The sequence below is a fragment of the Jaculus jaculus genome, chromosome 4, assembly GCF_020740685.1.
Source record: "Jaculus jaculus isolate mJacJac1 chromosome 4, mJacJac1.mat.Y.cur, whole genome shotgun sequence".
NCBI lineage: Eukaryota > Metazoa > Chordata > Mammalia > Rodentia > Dipodidae > Jaculus > Jaculus jaculus.
In genome coordinates this window covers 179,948,940-179,962,963 of record NC_059105.1, presented here as the reverse complement: position 1 = coordinate 179,962,963, position 14,024 = coordinate 179,948,940, and the positions used below count along the sequence as shown (strand labels likewise).

Below are 14,024 nucleotides of genomic sequence, written 5' to 3'. Positions count from 1 at the left end.
AAAAAGAAAAAAGTAGGAGAATGGCATTTTGCTTGAATTTCAGCACCTCCTTTGAGGAACCCTGCCACAGCAGTTTTAATTTTCTCTCCTGGACAACAAACACCACGGGTGATTTCATTACTGGTTCCCTGCTCTTACGGTGACTAGGCTTCCCTTCCGAATTTCTTCCTCATGAATCCCTTCGTGTAGGCTTCATCTTCAAAAGAATTCCAGCAAGCTACAGAGGCATGACCTTCCCGCCTTAGCTGAAACTTTAGCTGAGGATGGCAAGCTGTGTCTGCCAAGATTTCCCCTTCATAGTCAGTCTTTAAATTAGGACTAAGGATCTGCCACTTAAGGCAGAAAAAAAACATGGTGCAGCTAGATCTTAACCATCACCATGGATGGGGCCTGCTGTTTTTTTCTCTGAAAGGAAATTAAGTTATACATAAAAGCTGTGAAAACTTCAGGCTTGACTTTTCTTTTTTCAGAATGCTGATCACTAAGCTTTAGATCATAATAGAATGTTTGATTTCAGTAGTTTCATTTTTATCATTTTATAATCACTTTAAGAACAAATTCCTCTATTTCAGTCTACAAAAAAACCCATTAAACATACAATTAAAAAAAATCCTGATTCTTATTAATGCTAAAATCTGTAACTTCCTTTTCCACAGTTCTTTCTTTTTTTAGTATTTAGCTAGTTTTAATTCTTATTTATTTATGGGAGAGAGAGAGAGAGAATTGGCATGCCAGGGCCTTTAGCTGCTGAAAATGAGACACATGTTCCACTTTGTGCATCTGGCTTACGTGGGTCCTGGAGAATCAAAACTTGGTCCTTTGGCTTTGCAGACAAGTGCCTTAACCACTAAACTATCTCTCTGGCCCTATTAGTCTTTTTTTGTTTGTTTGTTTTGAGGTAGGGTTTCACACTAGCCCAGGCTGACCTGGAACTCACTATGTAGTCTTAGGATGGCCTCAAACTCACAGCGATCCTGCTACCTCTGCCTCCCCAGTGCTGGGATTAAAGGCGTGCACCACCATGCCCGGCCCTAGTTAGTCTTTTTGAGATACAGTCTCACTCTATAGTCTAGGCTGACCTGGAACTCATTCTGTAGTCCCAGGCTGGCCTTGGAATCACAAGGATCCTCCTACCTTTGCATCCTGAGAGCTGTGACTAAAGGTATAGGCCACCACACCCAGCTATTGTTTCATAGTTTCATAGTAAATAGATTATCCTACTTAAGTTACTATCTTTTAGTAATCTTTTCAGATTTTAGAGATTTTAATTAACAGTTATCATGTTCTTGGAAGTTAAAGATGTCTTTAAAATCTTTCCTCTAATTTTGTGGCATTCCTTTTCTGCATTAGGTTTGCGTCACATAACTATTCTGAAGCTTTTGGGTGTTGGAGAGGAAGTTGGGGGCGTTTTGGAACTGTTCCCTATTAATGGTAATATGCTGTTATTTTGAAACACTATGAACTAGTATTAAGTTCAGTTAAAAAAACATCAACCTATATGCAAGCAGAGAGTGTACTACATAAACTGACAATGTTCACTGACTCCTCCACCCTGTGTGCATATGTGTACATGAATTATGTGTGTGCAATATGCCGTGGAGCACAGGAACTAATTTTTTTAAATATGAAATTACTCAAAGTGACAGTAAAATTATCCATTTTGTTAGCTAAAATGTTTTTTGTCTACATAGTGCTGTCTGCTTTATGAAATATTTATAATCATTTAATCCTCATAATAGTGTTATGACACATACAGTATGTATCCCTTGATTATCATTCAACAGATAAGGAAATGCAAGGGGAGGCTCAGAAAAACTATACGAAGTGAGTATTGGTGAAAGCTTTCAGTAGGGCAAGTTCAGCCCCTGCCTGTATAGCCGCACTCCTTCAATGACGGTGCATGTTAACTATCTGGCGCCATGCCGAAGGAGAATCCCTAGAAACTCAATTCCCTTTCTCTTTGTCACTCATCATAATTGTTAGTCATCTAGATTTTAACATGATTGCTATTTTTCACCTTTGACAACGAAATAAGGTTCTCATTGTCAAGACAACCCTCAGAAGGAAAACGTTGCAAAGAATGAATCTAGTTAAAAATGAGCATAGGCATAGAAACAATATCATTATCTTTGCCAATGACAAATTTTAAAGAAGTTGATATTGGTGGGATTAAATTGGGGTGCTCTATTTTGTAACATTTTGCAGAATAGCAGGTATACCTAACCTCCAGTAGGAAAAGTCGCAGTGGGTTTAGCTGTATTTTGAGCTAAAGAGGACAGGTCCACAGGTCTTCTCTGTATCCTCATAGGGGTTTCTTCTTGCTTTGATATTTTTATGAGCTCTGGCTTTTCCATCCACTAACAACTATCCTAATGCTATTCTAGGAAGTGCCACTATAGAGAGAGAAGACGTACCAGCCCATTTGGTGAAAGACATTCGTAACTATTTTCAAGTGAGCCCAGAATATTTCTCCATGCTTCTGGTTGGAAAAGATGGAAATGTCAAGTCTTGGTATCCCTCTCCTATGTGGTCCATGGTGATTGTGTATGACTTAATCGACTCAATGCAACTTCGGAGACAGGAAATGGCCATCCAGCAGTCACTGGGGATGCGCTGCCCAGAAGATGAATATGCAGGCTATGGCTACCATAGTTACCACCAAGGATACCAGGATGGCTACCAGGATGACTATCGTCACCATGAAAGTTACCACCATGGATACCCTTACTGAACAGAAATATGTAACCCAGGTACAGCCAGTTTCCCTCCAGCTGCTAAAGCCAGGTGTGGCCACCTATATAAAGGAGTTCTTCCACACTTCTACGTTCCCTGCCTTTTTCTGTTAGTGTTCTTCCAAACTTAAATAAATAGCAAACTTTTCCCTATTCATGAGTTGTTATTGAAACTTTAAGGTAAGCCAGAAAGACCTTTAAAATAATTCTTTGTTGCTCTAGCTAGAGTCAACCTGGTGGTAAATGATGGTACTGAATATGGATAGTAGTATTTCTTTATTTAATAATAGCTATTATTCGGATATGCACAATTTTATAAAATACATATTTTATGTATTTTATTTTCGTATCAATTGGTGAGTAAAAACTATGATTGTTCAGGGCTGGAGAGATGGCTTAGCAGTTAAGCACTTGCCTGTGAAGCCTAAGGACCCCAGTTCCAGGCTCAATTCCCCAGGACCCACGTTAGGCAGATGCACAAAGGGGTGCACACGTCTGGAGTTCGTTTGCAGTAGCTGGAGGCCCTGGCGTGCCTGTTATCTCTCTCTCTCTCTGTCTCTCTCTCCTTCTGTTTGTCACTCTCAAATAAATAATAAAAATGATTTAAAAAAAACTGTGATTGTTCAAGGAAAAGATTACAGTACAAATGTTTTCAGGAAACATCTGCACAGATAAAACAGAGAACAATTAACCTCTTAGACTTTTGAAATGTCAGCCTAACACAGTTATGATAGATCTGCTGTGAATGAGGCTCTTTCATGAAGCTCATACCACAGGACTAGTGATGTTGGTTTCCAGTTGTAAATCAGTGTGTTACAGAAAGGCCACTGGGTCTCGAGGAAGTCAGAATGGATATCTAAGTTCCTATCTAACTCTGTGACACTTATGACTACTTTTAGCATTTATGGAGTGAAATACTAGAGTAGGAAACCTTTACCTTCTTAGCAACAGTAAATGTCACATGAGATTTCTGGTGAAAAAAAAAAGGTGGGCTGGAGAGGTGGCTTAGTGGTTAAGTGCTTGCCTGTGAAGCCTAAGGACCCCGGTTCAAGGCTCGATTCCCCAGGACCCATGTTAGCTAGATGCACAAGGGGGCGCACGTGTCTGGAGTTTATTTGCAGTGGCTGGAGGCCCTGGCACACCCATCCTCTCTCTCTCTGTCTGCCTCTTTCTCTGTCTGTCGCTCCAAATAAATAAATAAAAATAAACAGAAAAAAAAATTTTTTTAAAGGTGAGTCAATTACTTTCCAGACAATCTGACATTTGTACTGAATGACTATAGAAAGTAATATAAAGTACAAAATCTCATTTATCAATAATGTAACTAGAAAAATCTGACCTTTGCAAGACTGTAGCTGTAGCTGCTTTGAGGGTTGGGGTGGGATGTGAGCGGAATTACACCTTGTGATTGGGGTAAGTTGGAGGAGCTTGTGTTACTTGGGAGGCCAGGTCTGGATCCAGTGCAAGTTGAATCGTTATTCTAAGGTAATACTCAAAACTCACGTTCTTCAGAGATGTCGAAAAGAAATCTGGATCTCCTTGTTCTCCCTCAATATCTGCATCCAGATCTCTTTCTCTCTCTTTCTCTTATTTTCAAAGCCTCAGACCCAAAGTTGATCTGTCTCTCCTTCCAGGAAGCAAAGGCTGGCTTCTAGGTCTCATCCTAGATCATATTCTCCAGATCATTAACAGCAACCATCTCTGAGTGTATCAAGAGTTCTGTGAGGGCACAAGAGATTAGGGGAGGCCCTAGTACTTCCATGGGTGCAACCAAAGTTCTTATCCCCAAGGCCAGTGTAACTGAGGAAACTACAGAAACCACTGTTGCAATGGGCAGAACTACTGGCAAGTGTACAGTCTTCACAGGTCTGTTCCACACCTCAGTCCTCAAAGAGAAGGTGCAGGAGCTGTTCTAGAACGCTGAAAAGTTGTCTTCTGACAAGTCAAGATGCTCATCCTTCAACCACAACCAAATTGAATCTTCTAAGTGAGTGTCTGCAAAACAGAACAAGTCCACTTCAAGGACAGCTGGCCACCTCAGGCTGCTGGTGAAAACCAGGGACTTTCTCTAGAGGCATCTCTCAAGGTACAAAAGGGTCCAAGAACTCAAAGCCAGAGTCAGGTGCCACCATCTATGAGCCCCAGTTCTATGCCACTGGGCTAGGTTTCTGAACCGGGTCCCTGGGAGTGAAAGGAAGCTCTCAAGAACCTCTTCAGTCTGTGATGGTGAGGCAGTGGTCACTGCACCTCTCTGGACTTGTATCAAAACCCAGTTCTCAACTTTCTAACACATTCCAGATGGGCTCAACTCTGTCGGGTAGTGCTGGATATCCAAGGCCCTTTTGAAGTTGGTTTTGGATCTTAGAGTCCATCCAAAAAGAGCCCTGTGAGTAAAGGTCTCCAGGCTACTGGCTCCATGTTTGGCTCCTCACAGTAGGAGAAGTGCCGCACTGGGGAGTGGCCTACATTAAGAGGTATTGGAAGAGTAGAAGACAGAGAAAGGGAAAGATTAGGAGCAGAGACAAATACCAACAAAGAGAAATGAAAGGAGGCTGGAGGGATGGCTTAGCAATTAAGGCATCTGCCTGCAAAGCCAAAGGACTCAGGTTGAACTTCCCAGGACCCACATTAGCCAGATGCACAAGGGGGCACATGCGTCTGGAATTCGTTTGCAGTGGCTATAGGCCCTGGTGCGCCATTCTCTCAATCTCTCTCTCCCTCTGTCAAATAAATATTGTTTTTTTTTTTTTTTTGGTTTTTCAAGGTAGGGTCTCACTCTAGCTCAGGCTGACCTGGAATTCACTCTGTAGTCTCAGGGTGGCCTTGAACTCATGGCGATCCTCCTACCTCTGCCTCCCGAGTGCTGGAATTAAAGGTGTGTGCCACCACGCCCGGCAATAAAAATTTTAAGAGAGAAATGAAAGAGAAAGGGAACGTCTCTAATGCAAATGCAAAAATGAAATCCGCTCTGCTTCCAAGACTGACTCGGAGGAGCCCTTGCGAGGCAGCCAGCCAGTCACCCAACAGCTATAAGCTTCACAGTAAATTTAAGAAGATTTCTGACTGCCATGAGGACGAGTTGGATGACCAAGACACGTATCAAAGGCAGGACAGGAAGGACTCTTGAGTTTGATGAGTCCAGATTTATGTCTAAAGCCATAACCAGTGCTAGCAAAACCCATGCGAAAGGGCTCAGGCAAGAAGGAGAAGCAGGTGCGTGCAGGCAGAAGTGGAGGAGAGCAGAGGCCACTCACAGAGGGACCCCAGAAGGGAGGCACAGAGGAGGCCTGGACGCAGGCCACAGGGCTTGTCCCAGAGAGGAATGTCTGAGCGGCCTCATCCAAGGGAACCAGGCAAAAATGTCATTCATCACCTTCTCTGAGGGCTGTGACAAGGAGGAGACAAAGGAAATGCGTTTTTCCTCAGGCAGGTTTAACCTTCCCAGTATTTGAGTGGCCCAGGTCAACGTCTGGATGTGTCCTGTGGTGGCTTGAATTCGATGTCTCGTATGAACTCATGTGTTATGAATGCTTTGTACCCAGTTGGTGGCGACTTGGGCAGTGGAGCCGTGTTGGAGGAGGTGTGCTGTTGGGCATGGGCTTTGGGGTGTTATAGCCAGCTCCCACTTGCCAGTGCTCAGCTCATTCTGTCGCTGCTGTTTGCCACCTGCTGTGGCAGAGGTCATGGCCAGCCTCAGCTTGTGACATGCTTTCTCCTGCCATCGTGAAGCTTCCCCTTAAGACTGTAGGCAAAGTAAAAACTTTCCTCTCACCAGCTGCTTTGGGTTGGATATTTTGCCCCAGCAACAAGGTGACTACAACAGTCTCTTTACAAGCCGGGCGTGGTGGCGCACGCCTTTAATCCCAGCACTTGGGAGGCAGAGGTCGGAGGATTGCCATGAGTTTGAGGCCACCCTGAGACTACACAGTGAATTCCAGGTCAGCCTGAGCTAGAGTGAAACCCTACCTCAAAAAACCAAACCAAAACAACAACAACAAAATAAAACTGTCTCTTTACACAAGAGCCTTATGTGACCCACGTGCTTATTGGCTTAGGAAAGAAAGCTCTGTGGAGATCCAGTCCATAGATACAAAAAAGAAATGGGAATTTTGTTCCATTTCCAAGCACATAAATTACCTCGGTCTCAGTGTAGTCCCTTCAAATTGTTTGCCCGGCACACGGTGACCACTGTTCATCACATTGAAGAGCACCATTTAGGGTGCATGGACGCTTTACAAAATACTTCATGAGAAAAAACTGGACAGAAAGCAGCTAAAAATAAGAAAAGTCCAGTGATACACAGGAGGCTAGACATTTCCCCGGGACATTCAGAAACTGTGGTTTGGCTCATGAGGAAGTACAAAATCACCAGGAGCCTGGCTCCCAGCAGTGCAAGCACAGAGATGACCTTGACACTACGCAGCCTCGGCAGCCTAAGGAGGCCGATCAAGAGAATCAGTGGATTTGTGTGAGACTCAGTTTTCTGAGAAACAGGGTATCTGTAAAAGATTAAAGAAGGAGAAGCACTGGAGGAGAGCAAGAGAGCCATCTACGCCCTTCTCTTTCCCAGAAGGCAGAGGAGAGCCCCTCCGGTTTTGAAAGACCCACACTGTGGAGCTGGTTTTGTCTTCAAATACTCCTTTAACCTGCTTTTGTCATGGAATGTCTTTCTTTCTCCATCTATTTGAATGGATAACTTTGCAGGATAAAGTAACCTTGGTTGACAGTTGTTATCTTTCAGAACTTGGAATATATCAATCACTCCAAGCCCTTCTGGCTTTAAAAGTTTGTGTTGAATAATCTGCTGTAATCCTGATGGGCTTGCTTTTGTAGGTAACTTGATTTTTCTGTCTAACTGCTTTCAATATTTTTTCTTTGGTGTGTGTGTTTGGAAGTTTGATTATAATATGCCTAGGAGAGGTTCTTTCTGGGTTTTGTCTGGCTGTGGTTCTAAAGGCTTCCTGTATCTGCATTGGCACCTCTTTCCCAATTTGGGGGAAATTTTCTTCTATGATTTTGTTGAAGACGCCTACTATGCCTCTGGAGTGGAGTTCTTCTCCTTCTACTATACCCTGAATTCTTATATTGGATCTTTTCATAGTGTCCCGAATATCTTGAAATTCCCACTCATACTTTTCTATAAGTTTGTCTTTCTCTTTGTTGGACTGCATTAGGTCTGCCACCTGGTCTTCTAGCTTAGATATTCTGTCCTCTCCCTCATCCACCCTACTGGTGAGATTTTCTAGAGTTTTTTATTTCATTAACTGTGTTCTTCATTGCTAGTAATTCTGACTGGTTTTTCTTTATTATTTCTATTTCCTTATTTATGTCTTGTATTGCCTTCTTTATTTCATTAAATTGTGTCCTGCATCTTCTTTGATTCCTTTGATTTCCTCTTTGATTGTTTTGATGTGTTCTTTGACCTCTTTGAACATATTTATAATCATTCTTTTGAACTCTTTCTCAGGCATTTCCTCTAACTCTTTCTCACTGGAGGACATTTCTGATGCATTAATACTTTCAGGTGGATTTACATCGTCTTGCTTTTTAGTGTTTCTTGTGTTATAATGTATATATTTTTGCATCTTGGATTAAGTTAATGCTTGGATTTTCTAGCTAGCTGTGTATTCTTAGCTGTATCAATTGATTTGATGTAATATATTTTCAGGGTAGGACCTTAAGGTGTTAGGTGTGGCTCCTAAGACTCTCAGAGTATCTACAAAGATGTTCTTAGGGGTTGAGTTTCCCTGCTATAGGAGTATTCAAGCAGGCTGAGTGGAATAAAATATAGGTAGATTCTAAAATTTAACTAAACACTGTACACATTCAATCAAAAACAGCCCGGAGTATGTATGCAAGAGTAGTTATTATAATGACCAGATCCTCTATCAACAAAGAGGTTAAGATTTCTGGTCTGTTGAGGGATCCAAGTCAGCTTGTGACCAAGTGAGACCCTTCCCTGGTGCAATCCCAGTTACCTTGGATGATTTTGGTCTCAGTCAAGTTGCTGCCTGGGTTGTCAGGCTGCTGTTCTGATTTCTGGAGCTGGGCACTTGCTTTTCCTGAGGGGCAAACCGAGCCTGGCAAGTGTGGCCCTGTAGATCAGCACCCCTGCTGCTAGAACTGCTGCTGCTCAAGCTGCCCCTGCTGGGTTTGTAGCCACTGCTGCTGAAGTTGTTGCTGCTGGACCCACTGCTGCTGCTGCCTCTGCTGCTGCTGTAGCTGCCACTGCTGGAGCCACCACTGCTGCTGAAGCTGCTGCTGCTCCCCCTGAAGCTGCTGCTGCCGAGTCTGCTGCTGCTGCCACTCCTGGGTCTGCTGCTGCTGGGGCCGCTGTTACGGTGCTGGAGCCGCTGATGTTGCTGCCGAACTCTGCTCCTGCTTGGGTCCCGCTGTCAGCCCAAGTTGGCATGGCCGGGTCCCAGGCCGCTGCTCTGTTCGCTGGAGCTGGGCTCAGGCAGTGGGGGAGGGGAGGGAGCCGCAGCTGCTCTGGTTCTCTCGCTGCTCCACGTGTTCTTCTACCTCACGGTCTGCTCCTCCGCGGCTCGCTGCCGCTCTCCCCTCACGTTCCCCGAGTTGCGGAGAGCGCGGTGTGAGGGGAAGCGCCCGCACCTGGCTTTTTCTGCGGCTCGACCCGAGTCTGGCGGCTTTCTGGTGCGCCGCGGCCGCGGCGGTTGGCTGAGCTGCCAGAGCCGCTTTTCCCGCCTGAGCGGGCTCTAGATGCTCTGGAACTCTTCTACTTCTCCACTGCCGCTTCAATTTCCTATACACCTCACTTTTTAGTAAAAGTGTGTATTTTGCTGAGTTTTTTTGGTCTTTATCCCCCCTAGGCTGCTTTGGCTACGCCGCCATCTTAACCGCAAGACCCACACTGTGGACCAAACACTTCATGGGTCCAAATGAAAGAGGAAAGGGAAGAGCTCCCAGAACCTCTCAACTTCTAGCTGGAGTGCGGGCACACCTACATTAACAACAGCAACGACAGTTTTCAAAAACAAAAAGGAACGGGAAGGAGGGCTGGCAGCCAGAGCAATGACTGCTTCTTAAATGATGACCCTGAAGGCCAAGACAGGGCCTTAGCCAAGGAACCTGGGGCAGGGGGAGTCTGATCACGTGACCTTCCAGAAATCCAGTACCAGCCCCCAATGAGCCCATGACAAGATCAGTGTAGAGCAAAGGGAGACTGATGATGAGTGGGACAGAGAACTGAGAAGAAAGGACAATTTAAAGCTGAATAGGAGACACTCATGATGGAGTCCCTTTCCCAGAGGTGCTGGGAGAGGCTGGTGAAGAGCTAAACAGAGCTGCCTCTGGAAGGTCCTACAAAAATCCCACTTCACCCCCCAACCCCATCAACCAGAACCCTACACAGCAGAAGGCATCCCTGGCGCCGTCCCACTGGACAGATAAGAGACGGCAAGAGGCTGGGGTCAGGCTCAACTTTTAAGCAGTACACAACACGCTGGTGTCCAGCTGTTTCTCACTTGGTGTGTGGGGTGGAGGTTCAGGTGGAGACTGTGCTTGACAGGAGCAAATAAATAATTCTTAGGTGCTAAACATATATACACAAAATCTCGGGCAGCGTATCAGCCAAAACCTCAGAAAAGTAAATTCCATTTGAAGATATCTTCTTTCTGAGAGCTGAATTAGCATTTAAAAAAGCTATGAATGAGGAAGTCATATCATACAGAAATTAATCTTTGGGTTAGAGGGAGGGCTTAGTGGTTAAGGTGCTTGCCTATGAAGCCTAAGGTCACAGGTTTGATTCCCCAGTACCCAAATAAGCCAGAGGCACAAAGTGTCACATGCCTCTGGAGTTTGTCTGTAGCGGCTACAGGCCCTGGTGCACCCATTCTTTTTCTCTTCTCTTCCTATCACTCTCTCTCTCTGCTTGAGAATAAACAAATATAAAAAAATCAAGCTTAATTAGTTATGATAATATGGATTATAAACTAAAATTCAAACTGTACTTAAAAGGGACATAGAAGTTTTACAGGAACTTCCAAATTTCACCAAACTTATGATAGCAGTTGTTTGTGCGTGCTTGTGTGATATACACACATGCACATGTGTGTGGAGGCCAGAGAACAGCTGGTGTCCTCTTACTACACATGCTGGTATTTCTTTCAAGATGGGTTCCTCCCGTTCTCAACCTGGAGCTTCTGTCTGCCAGTGAGCACCAGCAATTCTCTAGTTTCTGTCCCTCATGGACTGGGGTTCCAGCTGTGGTAGCCATGCCTGGCTTTTTATGTGTGTACTGGGGAGTTGAACTTAAGTGATTCTGGTTTGACAGGCCCTCACACTTAAGCAGCAAATGCTTTTTGATGACTGAACCATCTCTCCATGCTCACATCAGTTCTAAGAACGTTCTACTATTTTATTTTTTTAATTATCTTTATTTTTATTTATTTGAGAGCAACAGACAGAGAAAGAGAGAGAATGGGTGCATCAGGGCCTCTAGCCACTGCAAACGAACTCCAGATGTATGCGCCACCTTGTGCATCTGGCTTACATGGGTGCAGGGGAATAGAGCCTTGAACTGGGGTCCACAGGCTTCACAGGCAAGTGCTTAACCGCTAAGCCATCTCTCCAGGTATGACTATTTTATACCCCACTAAGAAAGTGCATTGCCAATAAGCAGAATGCCTTTTGATCACTTAGAAAGTTTCCTATTTGCTTCAGGAGCTTTTCAAGCTATATTGTACCCAACTCTTTAACAGAACAGGAAGACTGAGTACTGGGTAGGTGAGCTCCTCCTAAAACATCTCTCCATTGCAAGCTGGAATCTTCTTGACGAATAGCCACAGAACTGAGAGGTCTGGTCCAAAGCAGTTTTCCACCTTGGTCAGAGCTGATGATCCGTGCTAGGGGAGACTCTGCTATCTCCAGGACCACCCCCCACCCCCCGCAAGTTACTGATAGCCACTCCACAGAACCTGATCCCAGCACATTTTTCATCTTACAGCTAACACCATTCTTTTTTTTTTAATACTTTTTAAAATTTTAATTTATTTTATTTTAGAAAGAGCAGGAGAGAGAGAGAGAGAGAGAGAGAGAGAGAGAGAGAGACAGAGAGAAAATTTGTGCCTCAGGGCCTCGGCCACTGAAATCGAAACCAGACACTTGCGCCACATAGTGGGCATGTGCCACTTTGCGCTTGCCTCACCTCTGTGTGTCTGGCTAACATGGGATCTGGAGGGTAGAACATGGGTCGACAGGCTTCGCAGGCAAGCACCTCTCCAGCCTACCATTATTTCTTTAAATGATCCTTAAGTGATTTGTTGGCTTGAATGTTAAGTTATCACCACACAGTTTCTCATGGGTAACTCCTGCACTACTGCCTCCAGGCTACAGCTATTTTTAATGCTATTGCTTAACTCATGGAAGAACACAAATATTTCAGTAGATGAAATATAGCATAAAAGATCTCAAAATAATGCCCAGAACTTGTGATAGCTGGGAACATAGACAGTATCTTAAGTTTCTCTTTTTTCAATGAAAATGATCAGTGACTAATTATTGCAGTCGATACATTTATAAGGTTGTAATTTTTCTTTCAAAAATGCAATAACAATCACTATACTTAGACTAGAAATGTAAGCAGAATAAATTTTAACAATTTTAAGAAATTTCGAGACTGGTTTGAAATATGGAGACGATACTAACTTTATATATAAAAAGTTAAATGTGTTCTAAAAATCAAGCCAAACTATACTTAATAAGCTAATCAAAAATATGTATGCTATAAATATATAACTAATGCTAATGACATATAAGCCACATTACTAATATTTCATATGTTATAAAATATGCCTGCAATATTACTAGCAGTATTGTGTAAGTAGAACTTAAAATTAAAAAGCATTTAATGAGAAAAATGGTGAGTTTTAATTAAGGGCATGTATAAATCAGTTAAATTATAACTTTATAACTAGCATGTACCTTTCTATACCAAAACCCACAAAAATAAATAGTACAAAAAATAATAACACGAAAGTGTCAGACATCCTGTAATAAATTCTGTACTAAGAAAACAGAGTTTGCCTTCTATTTAAGTACCCATGAATCATGCACAAATATGGTAAAGGAAACATTAAAAAAAATTAACAGAAAATAATGTGAATTTTATTTTCTAACCCAATGTGTGCAAACTAAAAATATGAACAAAAACCTCAAAGAAGCCACCCTTGATTTAAAATTGAGTAATAGGAAAATTATGAGGCAAGACTTTTTTTTTAAGAGTCTGTGTGGAGTTTCTGGAGGGTTCCAGACCCTAAAAACTATTGCAAGTGGAAAAGTAAATAGATGTGTCACTACGCAAGACAGAGAATGAGTGAAAATTCAAGACAAAATATACAGTAAGTTTTCATAAAGTAAAAATTCCTTGCAGAGGATACAGGTAAGATGGCAAACTAAGGAGCCCCAGGATCCTGTTTCCTTGTGTGGGCAACACCTGCACTGCTGGCACCTGTCTCATGCAGCTACTTTGAAGACTGGCAACTTTTAAGGAAGGAGTTAATATTGGCTAATTTCAGCGCTTAACACAGTAGCACCTACCCATCCCCTTTAGGCCTGTGGCAGGAAGCTGTTCTCGTGTTCTTAGAGTAGATCACACACAGCTGCACCCAAATAGGCAAATGCGGGCCTGTTTTCCAACTACTGGGGATCTGAGCTGTGATCAACTATTGCTTCTGATCACATAAGGCCAAAAAAGTGACTGCTAATGTTATTGTTGATTCAGAAGGTTCATTCTAAGCTTTAGAAAATCATTCTCTTACTTATTGTGTTTAATCCTCTCTGCTTTGTCTCTCCCTGGAACATCAAGATAAAATTAGACATAGGTTAGAAAAAGGAATGAACTGTGGTTAAAGTTGCTTGCTTGCAAAACCTGATGGTCCAGGTTCAATTCTCATAAAGCCAGATGCACAAAGCGAGGCATGCATTTGGAGTTCATTTGCAGTGACAAGAGGTCCAGGTATACCCATCCCCCTCTGCTTGCAGATAAATAAAAATTTAAAAAAGAGAAGGAAAAGGAGGCAAGGACATGGGCTGTGTGTCTCTCCGTGGGTGGGCCTGTGGGAGTGAGAGCACCCTGCAGTGATCACAGCTGTCTAATCCACCTCACAAGCAGTCAGGCTTCCACCCAAGGAATGACTGAGGCAAAAAACAAACGAAGGAAGGAAGAAGAGAAAGGAGAAAAGGGGGGAAGAAGGAGGAAGAAGAAAGGAGGAAGAAAGAAGAAAGGAGGAGCAAGAATAAAAAAGGAGGAAGAAGAAGGAGGGGAAAGAAGAA

The 14,024-nt window shown here is 43.3% G+C and overlaps 1 protein-coding gene across 1 annotated transcript in view; it reads left to right on the top strand.

Moving 5' to 3' along the window:
* Ccdc80 (coiled-coil domain containing 80) overlaps positions 1 to 2,885 on the top strand; it is a 34,250-nt gene extending 31,365 nt beyond the window's left edge. Inside the window, exons 7-8 of the mRNA XM_045147055.1 lie at positions 1,351 to 1,431; positions 2,385 to 2,885. Coding sequence (XP_045002990.1) covers positions 1,351 to 1,431; positions 2,385 to 2,731 — 428 coding nt within the window. The 3' untranslated portion in view covers positions 2,732 to 2,885. The remainder of the gene's footprint in view (positions 1 to 1,350; positions 1,432 to 2,384) is intronic.
* Positions 2,886 to 14,024: the final 11,139 nt, after the last annotated feature.